The 18,857-nt window shown below is 54.9% G+C and overlaps 1 protein-coding gene across 1 annotated transcript in view; it reads left to right on the top strand.

Moving 5' to 3' along the window:
• The window catches only part of VWA5B1 (von Willebrand factor A domain containing 5B1), a 30,399-nt gene extending 12,464 nt beyond the window's left edge, over positions 1-17,935 (top strand). Inside the window, exons 9-22 of the mRNA XM_030019235.1 lie at positions 3,120-3,230; positions 3,314-3,516; positions 5,022-5,136; positions 6,651-6,836; positions 7,110-7,305; positions 8,314-8,501; positions 10,631-10,853; positions 11,038-11,355; positions 11,932-12,069; positions 12,386-12,511; positions 13,021-13,095; positions 13,485-13,554; positions 13,779-13,902; positions 14,132-17,935. Of these exons, the coding sequence (XP_029875095.1) occupies positions 3,120-3,230; positions 3,314-3,516; positions 5,022-5,136; positions 6,651-6,836; positions 7,110-7,305; positions 8,314-8,501; positions 10,631-10,853; positions 11,038-11,355; positions 11,932-12,069; positions 12,386-12,511; positions 13,021-13,095; positions 13,485-13,554; positions 13,779-13,902; positions 14,132-14,893 (2,835 nt within the window). The 3' untranslated portion in view covers positions 14,894-17,935. The remainder of the gene's footprint in view (positions 1-3,119; positions 3,231-3,313; positions 3,517-5,021; positions 5,137-6,650; positions 6,837-7,109; positions 7,306-8,313; positions 8,502-10,630; positions 10,854-11,037; positions 11,356-11,931; positions 12,070-12,385; positions 12,512-13,020; positions 13,096-13,484; positions 13,555-13,778; positions 13,903-14,131) is intronic.
• Positions 17,936-18,857: the final 922 nt, after the last annotated feature.

Genomic DNA, 18,857 nt, shown 5'->3' with positions numbered 1-18,857 from the left:
CTTCAACTAGGTCAGGTTGCTCAGAGCCCTGTCCAACCTGACCTTGAATGTTTCCAGGGATGGGGCATCGACCACCTCTCTGGGCAACCTGTGCCAGGGTTTCACCACCCTCATTGTAAAACATTTCTTCCTTATATCTGGTCTAAATCTGCCCTCTTTTAGTTTAAAACCATTACCCCTTGTCCTATTGCAACAGGCCCTGCTAAAATGTCTGTCCCCATCTTTCTTATAAGCCCCCTTTAAGTACTGAAAGGCTGCAAGAAGGTCTCCCCGGAGCCTTCTCTCCTCCAGGCTGAGCAACCCCAACTCTCTCAGCCTTTCCCCACAGCAGAGGCGTTCCATCCCTCTGATCATTTTTGTGTCCCTCCTCTGAACCCGCTCCAACAGCTCCGTGTCTCTCCTGTGCTGAGGACCCCGGAGCTGGACGCAGGACTCCAGGGGGGTCTCACCGGAGTGGAGTAGAGGGGGAGCATCCCCTCCCTCGACTTGCTGGCCACGCTGCTCTGGATGCAGCCCAGGATACGGTTGGCTTTTTGGGCTGCGAGCGCACACTGCCGGCTCATTTCCAGCTTTTCATCCACTGGTACCTCCGAGTCCTTCTCCGCAAGGCTGCTCTCCATCCCTTCATCCCCCAGCCTGCGTTGATACTGGGGGTTGCCCCGACCCAGGTGCAGGACCTTGCACTTGGCCTTGTTGAACCTCATGAGGTTCACAGTGGCCCACTTGTCGAGCTTGTCCATCTTTTAGCCCATGTCCTTACCCATCTGTCTCCAGTTTCCATGGGAACTGCTGGAGGACAGCCACCTCTGGCAACAAGGATTGGGATGCCGGGGGGCTCATGGATGGCTGCAACAGGTCCCATGGGACAGGGAGGCTGTCCCCTGACCCTGCATCCACCAAAGGGGCCAGGATATCCCCGAGGTTGTACCCCCTTCCCTCAGCATGTTTTGGAGCCTGGGAATCAGGAGGCATCTCTGCCCCAGGCCGGATTTTTGCTTTCTGACTCACAGCATGGCCAGGTTTGGGTACCGCAGTCTCTGCAGCCTCAGTGGAGGCTAGTTCGTCCTATGGGGATGGGGACCCTGCAGGGACAGAGATGTTGTCCAAGAGGTCCTGAACTGGGGCTCCCATCTGCAGGTGGGCTGTAAAAACAGGAAAAAGGCTGTTCCCCTTCTGGAAAAATAATTAGGCGGAGATATCGGAAATTTTGGAGGAGATACCTCAAGGGAGAAAACCACTGTCTCTCTTTTGAGTCCCCCATCCTTGTTTATGACTTGCAAATATCAGGGACCTCGTGGCAGGGGCTGTTCTTAGTGGGTTTGGGTGGGTTACGCTTGATGGAGGCATTTGCATCGTCCTCGGCTTGCTGGGTGAGCGGCGTGGCAGGGCTTGGACGTGCGCAGTGAGGAAAGCTGAGCTGCAGGGCGGTGGTGCTGGCAGAGATGCAAACGGGGAGGGGATGGTCCGGCGCGGGCTGGCTGCGTGCAGCCGGGAGGACGCGGTTCGCTGCCGAGCAGGAGGGCACTCGGCCAAAGTGGCTGGGGTGGAAAGTTCAGGGGTTTAAATTTCCTGCAGCTGGTTCCTTTCCCGGCTTGTTGCAGCCGGGGAGAAGAGCCAGGCCTGTGACGGCGCCTGCATCGGGTGGGCTCGCTGGCAAAACTAGGCTAATAACTTCTCTGGAGGCAAACATCTCATATTATTGACTTGCCGTACAGATATTGAGTGCAACAGGATCAAGATCAATATTTACCACAAGAAGCAATAAATCTTTCTGCTTGCTGAAACGGAAAGCAAGCATCGGTTGCCCACTTTGGGAAGTGCTTTAACAGAAATATTTGGAAATTTGGTTTTTTTTTTTTTTTTTTCCTTGTAATTAGTTCCAAGATGGGATGTCAGCGTTGAGATTTGGAAGAGCCGGCATCCCAGGAGCCATCTGGGAAGCAGCAGTATAAATATATTCTCGTAGGTTTGAGATAACAGCTTGGTTTAAAGTACTCTAGAGCCTGTTAAAGGGCAGCGTTGTTCTCGTACATTATTTCGCTGATTTGCAGTGCTCTGGCTCTGCCTCACTGCTGAGTCTTACAAGGGTCAGGAACTGGACTGACCTGCCACCCATCTCCCTGCGGCCGTTCCCAGGCGGGGGTTTTCTCTGCGTGCAGCTCCAGCACCCCCCCTCTGCGGTTACTCGGTCTTTGCCACTGCGTATGACAAAGCAAGGAGGCTGCTCTTCCTCGTTTGACCTTGGCAGCTCTTCTCTTGGGGCTGGCTCTAGGGTTTCTGCTGCCCTAGGCAGACTGGCACGAGTCTGCCTTTATCAGCATATAAACCGAAAGAACCAAGCCGCTCCTGAACACTGTCAGCACTATGCTTGAAATTGGCCTCCCTCTCCTGCCACGCTAATTGCTCCTGCTGCCCCTGCAAGCTCAGGAGCAACTTGGGTAGCTCTTGCCCAGTTGCTGCTAACACAAGCTCCATCCTGGAGTTGTCCACGGCCTCACCAGTCTGAGACAATTTAAATTGCTCTTCCCTTATGTAAAGACCAGGAATAGGCAAGTTAGATAACCACCTCTGGTAAAGAAAATAGCTTAAAACTGTCTCTCCCAGTTATTTTAATTGATGCCAGCTATGAATACAAGAGAATTGGGGATGGGGGAGGCTTTTCTTTCCTTTTGTGTAACTTTAAGCTGTTTGTTTATTTTCTGCAAGTTTGGACATTGAAATGCATTGCATGTCGCACTTCTCAATTTCACACTCTGCTTCTCACCCACTAGCTCCATGCTGCAGTACCGTATTGCAAGCACAAATTTAATCAGTTAAAAACAAACAGAAAGATTTGTTCAGCTCTTTTTTTTTTTTTGAAGGCTCCCCATTTTCCTCACTGCTGTGGGACCCAAATATCATTAAGGGACTTTGGAAAAAGCAGAGTAATATGCAGTGCTTTCTCGGTGCAGTGCATGTGAAAGAAGCAGTTGATTTATTATCAAATGCACGCAGCCAAATGCAGGTGGGAATAAGGTGTGATGGCAAGGTAGGGTCTGAGCAGAGCTTTTACTGCTGAAGCTGGGGCAGACAGGGAGAGACCCGATGTGCCTGATGTCTGCTTGCTTTCCACCCCCCAGGATGCTCTGTTGGTCATTCTCAAGAGCCTGATGCCAGCATGTCTCTTCAACGTCATTGGGTTTGGATCCACCTTCAAGACCCTCTTTCCTGCCAGTCAGACTTATTGTGAGGTGGGTGAAGGGAGAGCCACATTTCCTCGGTGCTCAGAGGGCTCTGGCGTGGAGGCTGATGATTCTGCCGCTCCTTTGGGCAGGAGAGCCTGGCCATTGCCTGCGAAAGCATCAAGAGGATCCGGGCCGATATGGGTGGCACCAACATCTTATCGCCTTTGAAGTGGGTCATTCGGCAGCCCATCCACAGGGGCCATCCCCGACTGCTTTTTCTGCTGACGAACGGGGCCATCAGCAACACGGGGAAGGTCCTGGAGCTGCTGCGAAACCACTCCTGCTCCACCAGGTACAGAGGGCAGCAGGGCTCGCCGCAGCAGGGGCGAAAGCTTGGTATGGTAGGGGACGTGCTTCTCCTTGAACACGGCTCCATCTCACAGACGTCCCCGCTTCAGAGACAGAGGCAGGAGAGATTGCTGGTATGAGCCACGGGAGAACCTCAAAGGGTTTGGAACAGATCCCAGAAGTTCAGATGCTTTTTAGACAATCAAAAGGAGGATAATTGGGCTGACAACTTCACAGGCTCTCGTCTGATGCTTCCTGCTAGGAGAGATTGACACACGAACAATCTTCCTTGCTGGTTTTTTTTATTTTTTTAAAGCACATCTGGGTCTGGCCCCAGCTGCTTCCAGGATGGGGCTGTGCAGAATTGAATATGCTGAAAGAGAGCAATGTAAAAAGCAGCTAATTTGTGCATCGAGCTCCCAGCCTGGTTCCCCAGCCCTGATGACAGGCTGGTCTGGTTTCTCCTCTGCCTCTTTAAGGGGCATGAAACATAAGAAAAATATAAGAAAACCTTATTCCTCTTCCATCCCTCAGACTTCAGGGCTTATCAGGGAAGCTGCTCTGTGGTTTTTTTACTATATGGAGGTCTAACTGCCTACCAGCTGTGTAGGGCAACCCATCCCTCACTCTTATAGAGGCATGGTGGTGGGCTAAATGCAAGCAGAATTAGAGCGTGGTCTCGAGTGACCCTGGAAGGCAGTGCCCAGCGCACCGCTGAGTCGTGTGTGTGGCCTCTGTCTCAAAAGAAGATCAGAGCCTTGTTTAAGAGGGGTGTGAGCCTGACCTAAGATTTGCAGCCAGCTGGGGATTAAAAACCTCTAAGAGAAAAGCCCCTCGTGCAGATGCAGTTTGCTGTTTAAAGGTGGTTTCTTCCTCAGCTATCCATTGCCCTGGCCGAATGCCGTATCCCACCCGTCCCCATTCCCCCTGGCTTCCTATCACATCCGTCCCCACCGGGCACTGCTCACTCCTGCCCTCCCTGCCCAGGCTCCAGCTCGGCTCTGGGTTTGCAGCCTTCAGCCAAAACCAAATCCTGACTCATTGAGCTGGGAGTCAGGGGAGAAGCCTCGCCTGGCTGCTTCCTCCTTCCTTGAGAAAACGTTTATTTTCATTTTGAGCAGAGATAATGACTGGATCTTTAGTGCTATTGACCACAGACACTCAGCAGGGAAAAGAGCTGAACTGGCAGCAGCGCAGCTTGTTTGTGTTTCCAGAGGAGGCAAGGGCTCGGGGTCCTGCTGGGAAGCCCCTGAGCATCGCAGCTGAAAGCTGCTCTTCAGGGAAGGGATTTGAGGTCTGCTGAGCAGAGAGGGATGCCTGTTGCCAACCCTCCTGCCAGCCACCTAAAAGAGGAGCTCGTTTATTTTCCTCCGGTCATGCTGGACAACTGCATAGCAGTGGGATAAAGCTGGGCAGGCGTCTTCTGCCTGCCGAGAGTGGGTGTGCTGCATGGGTCTGGGGGTGGGATGGCTTGTCCCCCGGATCCTGACGCTCCCTGTCCCTTTGCAGGTGCTACAGCTTCGGCATCGGGCCAAACGCCTGCAGGAGACTGGTTCGGGGGCTAGCTGCTGTGTCCAGGGGCATCGCCGAGTTCCTGGCGGAGGGCGAGAGGCTGCAGCCCAAGGTATGACTGCCCGCTTCCAGGAGACTGCCTTGTAAGGCTCTAATGATGCTCCGGTTCAGCGAGAGGGAGGCCACGGCTCACTAGCAGGTCTTATTCCCCATCCTGCTGCTGCCTTTCCAACTCCCACTCAGCAGCAGGTGGGCGAGCGGGAGGGGATGAAAGAGCATCTTCATCTCCGGCTGTCAGAGGGAGTGGGAGGGTGTGTTTACCCTCTGCATGGGGATGGGGAGAAGCGATAGCCGCGATACAGCAGCTTTGGCTTCAAAGGTAGCTGCTGCCTCAGACACCGGCGAGGGCAGAGGAACCGGCATCAAAGCAGCCAATTAGTTTTGAAGTCAGGCTCAGCCTCGGCGTTGCTCAGGCGAGAAGTACCCAGGGTTTGAGGGAGAGGAATACGCTGTGATAGCTTTGCCTATTAAGCCAACTTTAAAGCAAAGGGGGAAGCTTCTTCATTTCCACTCTCCCCATGAAGATCGAGTAAACCGATGGGCCTCAAATACACTGTAAGAATGGCTCTGTCCCCTGGTGAAAGCACGGTCATCCGCTGGATGACTAAACCCAGAGAGAACTGGGTCTTTAGCTCCTAAATATCTCTGAAAAGCTGGCTCCCACATTCTTGATCTCAAAAGAAGGAGTTCAGCAGTCCACCCCTCTGCAGGAACCTTGGAGCACACAAAAACCTCTCTAAGACAGAACAGCATCAGCATTTCTGATGTAAATTAAAAGCAAAGACAGTGAAGGGAGGGTTGGTTTTTTTTTTTTGAGAGAGCTATTAATAAAGAGCTTTGCGGGCTGTGCAGCTTGGTGCCTTCAGCAGTCTGAGGCATCAATTAATGGCCTTATAAAACACAGCCTGGTGTGTCTTCCTGAGCCTGTGAAAAAGCAGTGAACAATAGAGAACGTTTGAGCTGTTCTGCATCTAAATCTGGCGTTCGCTTGCCCTGGTGTGCAGGGAAGCTCTTGTAGATGGCTCGCTGGTAGGTTTGTCCACAAGATATTCACAGATATTGGTCTTCTCCACATGTGTAATTGGCAGAGCATTGCTGATCTCCGGCAGTGGCTTGTGCCAGCAAGGACCTGTACCAAAAATAGCAGTGCTGTCAGTTGGTGCGTGAGTGTCGGGGCTTGGGGCTTGGACAAGTGAAGGTCAACAGCTTTTCCTGGGTGCTGGGGGGGAGCAGGGGATGCTGCCTCATACCAGAGCAAGATACCTTTGGCCACAAGCTCCCGCCTTGCTCTGAGCTGGCAACACGTGGTGTGAGATCAGCCCTGTGCTTTATCAATATCTGCTCTGCTGCCCTTGGTATAACTGTGCCAAGGGGCTGGGGGTGCTGGGATGGGTGTCAGAGCAGTCTAAGAGGGAGCAGGCTCCCATCTAAGGTCAGGAGAGTAGGAATCAGCCAATGGATTTGTTTGGGGAAATTTTCCCCTCCCTTGCAACACACGACAAGTGCACCATGGCATGCACAACGTCCAGTTGCTGTATTACTGCTCTCCTTTGCTTTCTGCCTCAGATGATCAAGTCACTGAAGAAGGCGATGGCACCGGTCCTGAGTGACGTGACCGTGGAGTGGGTCTTTCCTGAGAGCACCGAGGTCTTGGTTTCCCCCATCAGCACCAGTTGCCTCTTCCCTGGTGACCGCCTGGTCGGCTACGGCATCATCTGTGACACCTCACCCTACGTCTCTAACCCCAGATCTGTGAGTCCAGGCTGCGCTGGCTCGTGGGGCCACCTGGGAGCAGGAGTGTTGGTGTGCACATGCACAAGAGGGCATCTCAGCAATTTGTGCATGGTCAGGAGGTGTCTCTTGCTTTCTTGCTCTGTCCTCAAGGGAAATGGTGGGTGAAACATCGGGGAGAAATAAGAGCTCAGTGAATAAGGCCGCTGGTGCACAAGCAGTGGTTATTCTCGGCTGGGAGGTGGCTGGAGGACGCTGCGGTAGGACCTATTCCCTCTCTCTGCTTTCTCCCAGGACAAGAGGCGGCGTTACAGCATGATGCGTTCCCAGGAGTCGGGCAGCTCTGTTTTCTTTCACTCCCAGGAGGAGGGAGCAAGCATGGAGAGCTGGAACCACTCCAGAGACTCGGAGGGCTGCTGCCCCGCCGAGCGTGCCCCCGATCACCTGGTGGTGGGCAGAGATCCTGGGGGAGAATCGGACACGGACACCGGTCAGATTTTCCTCTGTATAAGTGTGGGTGTGATGCCCCTGTCTTTCTAATCAAGCTTCTGTCACTGCTCTGCCAATTTGCTTGTCTGACAAATAAGTCTCTTTGGCTGTATCTCTGCAAAGAGCCGGAGGGGTTTGCAGGAGGGATGACAGATCTCCTGAGGTTTGAGTGAGTCTATTTGGTTTGGATGTTTTATCCAAACCTGTCAGGAAATCAAGCGAAGCCCTGGAGAACTGGCTTCCCCAGAGATTTTCAAAGCAGCTTTAGCTTTGGCCACATAATTATTTACAAGCTTCCCAAGCTGCCCTTGGGTGTGCAGAGGAGAAGAGTGAGCAAATGGGTAGGCCAGCTAGACTGTCCCTGCACCTGCAAAGCAGTCGCTTCCCTGCAAGCCCTGACTTTGCAGTTTGAGGTCAGGAGAGGAGGGGAACGGATCCAAAGCCCTGTCCCCAGGGTGTCACCCCTCACCATCACAGTTTGGCTGGGCGCTTGTGTCAGCAATATGTGGCATAAAGCGGCTGGTTGCACCCCAGAGCTGGTTGCATTTCCACACAACAAGGAGACCTCTGTTACTCACGGGATGTTCTTCCCTTATATTCAGAGATGAACTGTGCTGCGCATCCCCTCAATCTTGTCAAAAGCTATGAGAAATCATGCCTTTCCAAATGAAATTTTACTCTTGCTCTGACAGGAAAATGTCTGCGCTAATGAAATTTCATTAGTAAACCCTTTGTCTTCTCCAGGGAGGTTTGGGGAAATGCAGTCAGGCTTTTTCTGGCTGAAAACTGCTCAGACAAAACCTCCCTAATCTGCTGTCCTGACTTCCCCAGGAGTTTTGAGTGAAGGCTCTTATTTCCTTTTGTGGTTTAGTTGCTTTGCTTAAAACCTTGCAGGGCTGAGCGTGCCCCCCTCAGGGGTGGGCTGCCCACTGCCCACTGGGACCCAGGGGTGGATGGTGCTAGCTGGTCCCGCTCCGGAGTGGAGCTGATCCTCTCTCCCACCGTGCAGGAACAGACGTGAAGGCTTCCTCCAGGAGACGGGCGTACAGCACCACCCAAATCGCCGACCACGAGCCTTGCAAGAAGGTGCCCACGGCCAGCGATCCCGGCACTGCCCTGGTGAAAAACCCCCTTCGGAAAACCCACCTGCAGGACCTGCAGCAGGTCAGCCCCGAGCCCTGGCAGGTGGATTTCCAGGTACGTCACCCCCAGAGAGGCTTTGCCTGCAGGCAGAGGCCAGCGTGCAGCAGCAGAAAAATCTCGGATACGTAAGGGAAAGAGCCTGGCTCACACTAGTCCTGAGATATAGATATAGATGATATAGATATAGATGATATAGATATAGATATAGATATGCACGCCCATGCTTTGTGCTGCAGCACATCACAAACATGTAGGAAACGAGCCAAGCAGGGAGCAGGGTGCGTCCTGATATCCCATAGCAGTGCCTCCCCATGGGAGCCCACCTTTTCTTTGCTAAATGCCTCTCCCCTTCCTCTGTGCTTCACGTTGCTGCTCATCTGATCCCCAGGCTGCTGCTTCCTTCTTATTTCCCCAGAGTTTGGCCATGCGATGCAAACTCTCCGTAGGGCTGTGGCACATCTGTGCCCTGCAGGGGAAAAGGAAGTCAGTCCCGAAGCAGATTCTCCACTGCCCTAGCTGGAACCACAGCCCATAATGCAGTGTCAGGCTGAGACCTGGACCTGTATGATGATACATCTGCCGAACAGTGTTATGTCCCCTGCCTGCAGCAGATAGCAGGTGAAATTTGGGAAGGCTTTTCAACTGATCTGCGGAAGGGTGGGGACAGTTTTCTCCCATCCTTGGCATCGCCAGGATGCTCTGCTCTGAAATCAGCATCTGCAGGGCTGGGAGGACCGGCAGCACTTTTGTTCCCATGGAAACTCAGAGTGGGATGTCTGAGGCTTTCGTTTCTCTTCTGCTGAGGGTTAGAGATTGGCTGGGTAAAGGGGGGCTGGGGGTTAGATGAGGGGGCGAAGGGGAAGAAGGGCCAGTGCTCCGTATGGAGGAATGAGACCTCTGCCCTTCAGCTGCAGCAGGGAGGGTGGTGAACAGCATCGCTTGACGAAGGGTGAGCAGTCGTAGGTTTTAGGCGTACCGGTGACCTTGCCTGCATTGCGAAGGTCCACAGAGCATCCTCCTGCCCACAGGATGCTCAGCATGAAGGCAGGGATGGAAACGACTCCCTTCTGGAGGGCAGTAAACGGTTAACAGCATGCAGCCTGGTCTTAATTAATTGCAGCCTGGTTTTGCTATCCCTCCTGCTGCCAGGGCTCCCAGCGGCTCTCCCAGCTCCCAGTCCGGCTGCCAGGGCTTGACATTTTCGGGGGTGTGAACGTGAGTCCTCAGCTCGTCTCTGCACGCACGCCGTGCTGGGAAGGAAAGGTCAGCGCTTGCGATGGGCAGCTTAAACCCCCAGCTCCATTCCCGGCTGGCTTCCTCTGGCTGGGAGGAAAGCTCAGGCAGGAGAAAGAGCAGGTTTTGAATGAAAAGGGTCTGGCAAGGGTTTCTGTGACCGGCTTGCTTTTAAATATCTCAATCCTAGCTTGGTAAGTAGCTCCTGGAGCTGCCTGTCTCCCATTTTTGCTGGTGCTTTCACAGAGCATCCAAAATTCAGTGGTGATGGAGGCCACGTTCTTGCCTGCTGCCCAGAGAAAGCGTCTTTCCATCCATCACTGCGATCCACCACTTTTTACCACCTCTGCCCCTTGCTGGTGTTGTGCTAGGAAGATAGAGAGACTGTCGGTTTTAGGGGGACCTTCCACAGCCCTGGGGACATGGAGAGAAACAGCCAGAGCTTGGTGTCTCTGCTAGCTGCAGAGCGGGATGTCCTTGCGGGATGTGGCACCGGAGATGCTGGAGGGAGAAATCATGTCTCCTGAAAGTGGAGAAACAGTCTCGTAAGGAAAAAGAAAAGATAAAAATTCTCTTCTGCCCATCCCCTGTGCCTCTCTCCTTTCGTTACTAAGCAACTGGTCCTTGATCTTTCTGTCTCTCTTCTTTCCTTTGGTTCCCAAGTGAAGTCATTAAAATGTCTGGAGGGATGAAACTCATATTTCACCTTCTGCATGTCTGGGGAAGGAGCCCCTGGGGCCAGGGTCCCTTGGGGACACCCTGCAGGTCCGATGGAGGGCTCTGTCTGGGCACAGATCCCAGCCAGGGCTGAGCAGAGAGGGAGCTGCGTGTTTGCACGATTGCATCTCACGCTGGGATCGGGCAGGGAGCAGACGGGATCAGAAGGACCAGAGCAGGGCCGTGCCATCGGCTGCAGCCAGCTCCAGCCCTAACGTTTGCTCTGCTCTCAGCCCTTCGCAGCCAGCTCGCTTGTCTCTGCCACAAAGATCCGTGGCGCAGGTGCCCGGCGGCCATCCCTGCTCCACCGGAGCTGCGTGTCCTTCTGCCGCGACTCCGACTCCCCGCCAGTGCCGGATGGGCTGCAGCAGGTGGCTCCGGGAAGGGGCTTGGGACCACTCGATGGCAGCGTGAGCCTGCGGTCTTCGTCGGACAGCCGGAGCCCCGGGGATCTGGGTAACTGGGGAGAGAGGGAGGCACAGCCAGCCTCACCTGGCCGTGCCGGGGTTTCGGTGGCATTGCATTGCACTCTGTGCCACCATGTGAAAATTAGGAAGTATTAATTATGGCTTCTCGGTGGCTGCGGGGGAATTCAGCTCCCACAGATGTGATTAATTACCTGCCTCTCCCCTCTGTGCAGAGTCTGCCCAGCATCCTTCCTTCACGTTTGAAACGGAGACCTCCTCCGACTGGGAGCCCCAGGACTTTGATTTCAGCGCTGCCTGCAGCTCCCCACGCTCCCCCAGGACCCTCTGCAAGGCGGTGGTGAAGGGGCTAAGGAGCAACGAGCCCGTGCAGTGGGAAATCACCTTTGATATCTGCCCTCTCTTCCGAGAGCGGGAGAGCCAGGCGGACGGTGACACAGACCTGTGGAGCGAGACCTTCCACCATCTGGCAGCCAAGTCGGTCATCCGGGACTTTGAGCAGCTTGCCGAGAAGGAGTGTGAAATCGAGCACGGTAACGCGCAGCTCCCAGCCAGCCTGCAAGCTGGCTGGGGGCAGACCCTGCCCTGCCTCGGGGTGGGCTTTCCAGCAGCTTCAGCAGCCTCTCAAGTTAATACAAGGGCGGGCAGTGGTGAAATATTAGGGAATGTCTCACATAGTTCCCAAATGACAGCCCCTTCCAGCTGCCTTTCACTTTTCTTCTGCTTCTGCAGCCTCACTGCTCGTTAACGTGCTTGAGCTCATGCTCCTTCCTGCTCCTCTGCTTCACACGTCGGGTGACAGTGATTATTTTTAAGGAGTTAGTCACCTGGAGCTGGGAGGTGGCATCAAACTCAGAGGGTCCAACAGCAGCCACATGTCACTGCTCCGGGCTGCACATGTCCCTGGGTCCTGTCAAACTTCTCCTCTCTGAAGTGCATCTGTGCATGTAAAATAAGAGCAGAAGAAGCAGTAGGCAGAGTTTAGAGGGATACAGTCCCTGCTGGGCATGGAGCCCAAGCATGGAGGTGGGTCTGGGAGCTGGGTCTTGAAGGGTGGGTGGACCCCACAGGGCACATGGACTCTAACCCCGGTGTCTCTCATGTGGCAGGGTCCGGGCGGCGGTACCAGGTCAACGCTGTCCACACCAGCAAGGCCTGCAACGTCATCAGCAAGTACACGGCGTTCATGCCGGTGGACCTGAGCACCAGCGCCTACCTGCCCGCCGCCGTTGAGTACACCCACACGGGTAATGCGGGGCTGGTGGAGGGGTGAAACGTTGTCCTGGGAGGGAGGGTGTCACCTGAGAAACCTCGCTCAGAGCAAACCCTGTGAAGCCACAGCTCAACCCGACACCAGACCTATGTACCCAAGGCTATGGCTGAGCCTAACGGCATGCCTGCCGCTCTTGGGGGCAAGAACCTCTTCCCCATGGCCAGGCAAAAGGTCTGCTCTTAGGTCTGGATGCTCAGAGATGATCAAGCTTATCAGTCTGTGAGTTTTGTTGCCATCATTTGTGTGCCAGTCCCTCTCTAATGCTGGCAATTCCCTTCTCTCGTGCCAAGGGGCAGCATCCAAGCAAGGCAGCCAGAGGAGCCTGAGCTCGGGAAACAGGAGGCATCGTGGCTTTTCCCCTGGACGTCCCCAGTCAGCTTGTGGCCAGAATGGAGACGATGGATTTTACGGCATGAGTAAGATTCCCTGGGGTTTTGTCTCCTTCCTGGTGTTACAGATCTCAGTGGTTTAGTGGTTTATGAAGGGACGTCTTCTCTGGTGTTTTTTTCTTCTGCCTTCCTCTTTGAATATGGTGCTCATCAGACACATGTCTGGCTGGAGTCCATCTCCTTAAATGGGGAAGAAGCTGCAATTTCCCCTGAAACTCCCAAATCACAGGCAGTGGCTGCTGACAATGCTTGGAAGTTAATTGGCAGCCGTAACACAGATAACATGAGGGATGAAACCGGGTGTAATTAGAGGCAAGGGGATGCGAGACACTTGCTTGTCACCAAATCCTCCGCTAATGAAGACGAGTTGGACTGGACCTTGTCTGGCATTGTCAGATCTGCAGCTGAATCAAAATCGCCCCCGATCAGGCTCATTAACCTGATAATGCTGCAGAGAGGGAGAGCGGCCGTGCTGCAGCCCGGCGCGGTGGCGATTTCAGCTGGGCAGCGTTGCTGATGAGGTTCCTCCATTGCAGATGCAGAGGAGAGCAGCCTGTCGCCCTGCAGCACCCCTTCCTCCTCCGGCTGGGAGCGCTGCGGCCTCCCCGAAGGTAGGGAAAAGAGCTGACGGTACTTGCCAGGGTGCAGGTGCATTGAGTCCGTGATTTGGGCTCTTCACCAAATACTTCTGCTGAGTTTTTGGGGTTTTTATAAAACCTTATGACCTAAAATTAGGCCTCTGAGCACCAGACCTGACTCCTTCCAGGGTGCAAAGGACAGAGCCTGATGGGGCCTTTGCTATAGATTTCCCCCAGGTTCATTTTTGAGAGGTGTGGGAATTTCATTATCCACGTAGGAAAAATGAGGCAAGGGGAGAGGAAGGATTTTACCAAAGACTCAGCAGCAGAACAAGCCACCCCATGTCCCAGCGCGTAGACTCTGCTCCCTTTCGCTCTCCTGTAGCACCTCGTTTTACTCCCAGCTTTGTGTTTCTTCCCAGGGCCATTACAGAGCCTGTCTGCTTCCTCTGCACAAGCCCAAAAATCCATCGAGAGCCTCTTTGCTGCTAGGTATGGGCCAGCTCGACCTTCCTCTGACCTTAGCAGATATCTTGCATCTCCATGGGTCCGATGCAAACACAAGCAAGGGGGAGTGAAGGGACACCCCAGGGTTAGCGTCCGGAGCCGGGACCGAGCGCGATGCCAGTGTCTGGGGACCAGGGATGGCTTTTGGAGGGGAGGGTGGGCGTCAGGAGGGGCACGGAGGTGATGGCCACCTTTTTGTCCTCCTGCAGGCTAACCCTCAATAAAACCAGGCTGCTGGTTCGAGCCGCCAAAGGGTTCATGAGTAAATCTCCAAGCAGAGTGAGCGAAGCCAGCTCCGAGGGCGACAATGAGAACATGGACTACCTTCCCCTGGTAAGCAGCACATTCCCAGGTCTTGCTGGGGTTGCACAGTCACTGCAGGGAGGAGGTCACAGAGGGCAGGAGGATCCCTCTGGATCCTGCCTCTTGCTGTCTCTGATGGCCATGTCTGATGGTCTGCTCGGAGATGGAGAGCTGCTCCATCCATGCATGCCTTTTTCCTGAACTTCCCAGAAGCGGTTGGTATCTCACAGCTTCTCTACGTGCCCACCGTTCCTTGCAGGCGTCTCTGCAGCTGGCCTGTGGTGCCTTTCTCATGAACTCGGCCTTCTGCGATGCCGTCAACATCCCCATGGAGAAGCTGAAGTGGACATCTCCATTTGCCTGCCACCGCCTGGCCCTCAGCCCCTCCAGCTCCTACAGCACCAAGAAGACCAGTCCCTCCAGGGAGCACAAAAGCCTCGGCTCCGATCGGCAGCTCCTGGTTCCCAGTGCGCACGGGAAGAGTCCCACCATCAGAGACGTCGCTCTGGGTGCAGTGCCGGAGGGACCCGGCAGTCACGCGGAGGATGCCGGCCGCCTTCGCCACTTCTCAGGCAGCGCGGTGGAGAGCATCTCCGAAGCCCTGAAAGCCGAGAAGGAACTCTCTCCGCCAGCCATCACCATCCGCCGCTTCTCCTCCCCGGAGAGCACGCCGGCCTCGGCCGAGTGGCAAGCCGACAGCGGCCGGGGCTCGGAGACGGATGGCTCCGAGGTCCAGGCGTTGCTCTTTGACATCGAGTTGCAGCAGCAGACGGAGCCGGAGGGGATGCTTTGGGCCACGGCGGTGGCCCTGGCCTGGCTGGAGCACAGCTCGGCTTCCTACTTCATTGAGTGGGAGCTGGTGGCCGCCAAGGCCAGCCTGTGGCTGAGCGAACAGGACTTCCCAGAGGGATACAGCCTGGCCACGGTGAAAGCTGCAGCCCAGCAGCTCTTTGTCCTGCTCCGGCACTGGGATGAAAACCTGGAGTTCAACCTGCTGTGCTACAACCCAAGCAGCGTGTAAAGAGGACGAGGAGAGGGGCTTGGGCAGCTTACTGAGGGCGCAGGAGCAGGGACCCGTCCTCAAGGAAACACCTCCAAGGAGCTCAATTCCTCCTCTGCAGGGACAATGCGTGTTTATTAGAGCGAGCCCTGCAAACAGAAGCAGCCCGGGCAAAATCCTGTGCTCAGCGGTTGGTATTTTGCCCTGGGAAGGTACCTACCAGCTGCCCACCATAGGATGCTATTTATTTTTAACTGGTGCAGCACCTCCAGCTACAGCAGTTCCTTCTGATCCTGGTTTCTTCTGGTTCTCAGCCCTGTTCCCACAGCAGGTCTCCCTAATGCCTGCTCGACTTGCCCTGTCCTCGCTTGGCTGCCCCTTTCCAGCCCCAAATTGCTGCCAAGCCCCTGCTGCGGTCCCCCAGCCCCGAGTCGCTGCTCTCCTGAGGCTGCTGCCTGGCTTCTGCCATCTCAGATGTCTTTTGGCAAAGCTGAACGTCCGACAACATACTCATCTCATGAACCAAAGGAAATCCAGGCTGGGACTGACCATCTGAAGAGCAATCCTGCTGTCACGGCTGGGAGGATGCTGCCTTGCCTCGAGCCCAGCGATGCGCCGACAAGCCAGGCCAGTCGGAGGCTGGGACCGAATCCCATCACATCCACACGGTGCTGGGCTCCCTCAGCCCCTCTGTGATCCCAGAGGGAGTTTGCGAGACCCCTTGCAGCCGACGGCGTGCCTTCGGAGCTTCGCAGGCAGAGCAGGGGTGCCTGGGATTGAAGGAAGGAACGGGCTAAGGAAACCAGTCCCTTGCACTTGACACGGAATAGAGATCCCCTGCATTAAAATAACAGAGGAATTTTATTCCCTGCCAAAATGCTGAATCCTTCCTTCTCCACACGAGCCTCCTGTGTGCTGATCTGTCAGCTCTGAACCGCAGGGACCTGCCTTGGAATCCAACGGCTCCGAGGCTTGCTCTTTTAAGGATGCCAGACCCTCTAAACCCCACCAAGCTGGGGGACTTGTACTGGAACCCCTGCAGCATCTGTCCCAAGAGCCGTGGCCAGACCTGCCCTTGCCTCAACCCTCTTGAAGGGAAGAGAGGAGAAGAGCCCTCCCAAACCTCGGAGCGACATGGAGCCATCGCTATCCCCATCTCCGCTTCTTGCATTCGTGCTTCTTAAAGCCAAGAGGCAGCCGGACACATATTGCACCCCTGGACCCATCGTGGGTACCACGGCTTCACGGGAGCCCGGCCAAGTTGTTCACTGTGACGGGCAGCTTTCACCATGGTGCAGCAAAATCCCTTCGCTGGCTCCAGCACAGCCCAGCGATACCCAGGCGATTTCTGGGAGCTTCGTTATCCGCTGTAATTCGTAGCAGACCGAGGGCACTGGAGGCACCGTGGGGACTGTGGCTTCTAGAAGCTGATGGGAAGAAGAGGAGGAGACAGGGAGGAGAAGCTGGGAATGGACATTTTTTAACCACAAGCTCACTTGTTACTAGTCAGTGACGTTCCCAGGGGGAAATAGAGGTTCCAGGTTTTGGGGGGTTTTTATTAATTTTCTTATCTTTAATTTTCTGCTGCAGAAAGGCCCCAGTTCTGGTTGGACTTAGGCTGGTTTTGTCTGGGGGCTTAGAAAAATCAAAGGAAATGCAGTTGGTTCACAGGCATAGGGGCTTTGGCTCCTCTGCCGAGGAGGGACCAGTAAGAAGGGGAGTGTGAGTGTAAGAGCTGAAAACTGTCCAGCTGCAAACAGTTGGGAAACTGGGGAAATGTAGGAATATGGGAAAGGGTGTTTCCTTCTGAGACAAAGCATCTTTTCTTTGAAACCTTCCCATGGGGGAAAGCATCCCCTCCGATCCCTAGCAAAGCATTGTGAGCAGGAATCTACTTTGTATGAAATCTTTTTGTTTTTTTCTGAGCAGAGCTGGTGGAGATCAGGAGTATTTTAGCTCACAAGCAAAAACTACCTCTTGTTTTCTGCCTTTCTTCAGCTCCCTGCCCACCATGATCCCCTCTGGTCCCTGTGACTTTACCAGAGCAGGGTTTATTCCCAGGGCACATACATCTCAGCCCTCCTGGGGTTACTAGTGAGCTGGTTTCTGATCCCTTGGTTCTCCCAAAAGACCCAGGCTGACTCCTAGGAGCTGCCCAGCTCTCTGTTAATCTGGAGCCATCAGCAAAAACGAGCATGCCCCCAATTTGGGGGGCTTCTGGAGTCAACAGGTCCCTTGTTCTGCATTCAGGGGCGAGTGCGCAGCAGCGGTGCAGCACTTCCTACATCCCCTTGGCTTTCAGGGAAGGCAAAGGGGATGAAGTGGGTGATCCCGTTTCGGAGCCCAACGCTGCTCTCACCGCTGCTGTGGCTTCTCCAGCCCCATCCTGCGCCGTGCATGCCACCGGCGCCTCTGCCCAGCTGCTGTGGCCAGCTCAGCGTCGGAGAATGCTCCAGGATGGTCCGTGCCGGGACACGAAGTGGGGTGAGTCTCCTCAAACCTGCTGCCTGGGACCCCGGCAGGCATGGGGATGCTCGCCATCGTCACCCTGTGCCCCGCAAGGAGGTGGGTGCCCTCACCCCCAGGGCTCCCACTTCACTCTCTGCCGACTGGAGAGGCATCGAGCTCACCGCCCGGCCCCGGTGGCGTTGGGCCCTGCCTGGCAGCCCCCAGGACGGGCTTTTTCTGCAGGATCCAGCCGGCGGCAGCTCCGCGGATCAAGTGCCTATGGCGGGAATCACACGCCGTCACCTCCGGCGTGGCTGCAATGCCCGTGGAGCCTGTCCGAAACCTGTTGCCTTTCACTCCCTCCCTTGGCATGTAGCAGCCTTGCCGTGTTTCAGCAGGTTTCTGTTTTGTGTCTGTGTGTCTGGAGGGTAGACGGGAGGGAAACTGGTGCCGGGGACCACAAGCATCCCTCCGGTCTCTGCTTTCGGTGTCACCTCTCCGGGGTCCCCAGCGCGGCGATGCTCGGCGCGCTGCAGGGTTGCCGGCTGGGTGCCTTGGTGCAGTCGTGTTCTCTGTTGCAGAAATTGTTGTCCCAGTAAATCACAGCCTGCTTAACTGCCTGGTGTGAGTCCTTTGTTTCGGGGGGGGGGGGGGTGTGTGTCCTGGGTCTGTGCCTGCCCTCTTCCTCAGGGGCACCCCAGCTGGCTGGAGCACTGTGTGGCTGTCCAAAAAAACCCCCAAACCCCCATCCTAATTTAGTGCATGAGTTAAGATCTGGATTTCAGAGGGGAAGGAGCTTCCTTCAGGTTCTGGGGAGCTGTGTTTTGCAAACCCCAAACTGCACAGCACTTTGTAAGCTGATGGATCGGGGTCTTAAAAAACAGGGGCAGTCTGGTTTAATTCTTCCATGAGGCAGAGATGAGGAGCAGAGAAATCCTGCTGCCAACTCTATCTAGTATCGGGGCTTTCAGCAATTTACCCTGTCACCCAGGCCATTGGAAGGGTGCCAAAATCCTTCTGCCTTCATCCTACACCTTCCTTAATTAGTGTTGTTATTACAGGTATTAATCAAGCAGCCATCATGTTTTCCAACCCAAAGCAGGAGGTAGGAGCTATGTTGTCCCTTATTTTCCTCTTGGCAAGCAAGGACCCACTCGGATGCCCTCCTGCTTTTGGTGACCTATGTATATATACCTGTATTAAAAAAAATAGACAGTTGTGGCCCAATTTGCCCCCTCTGTACTAGAGCAGAAGGGCCGGCTGTTTCTGTCTCATCCCCCCACCTCTGCCAGCCTGCTGGGAAAGAGCACTTGGGGCGAGGGGCTGGCAATTGCTTTCTAAGCCTCTTTCCCTTCCCAAATTCCCTGCCCTGCCCCTGCACTGCCCATCTTTGCTGCACCCTTGGCAAAGCCGCGTGGATGGAAAACGCTTCTTTCCCCATCATCTCGCCCCGGACTGAGCCCAGGGATCAGCCGTGTGCTAAAAAAGTGCCCAGCCGTGCTTGCCCGCTGTGCTGCAGCAACCCTTGATTTATTAG

Source organism: Aquila chrysaetos, chromosome 6 (genome assembly GCF_900496995.4).
Source record: "Aquila chrysaetos chrysaetos chromosome 6, bAquChr1.4, whole genome shotgun sequence".
Lineage (NCBI taxonomy): Eukaryota > Metazoa > Chordata > Aves > Accipitriformes > Accipitridae > Aquila > Aquila chrysaetos.
The sequence above is the reverse complement of the archived record's forward strand: the minus strand, read 5'-3'. Positions and strand labels throughout refer to the sequence as shown.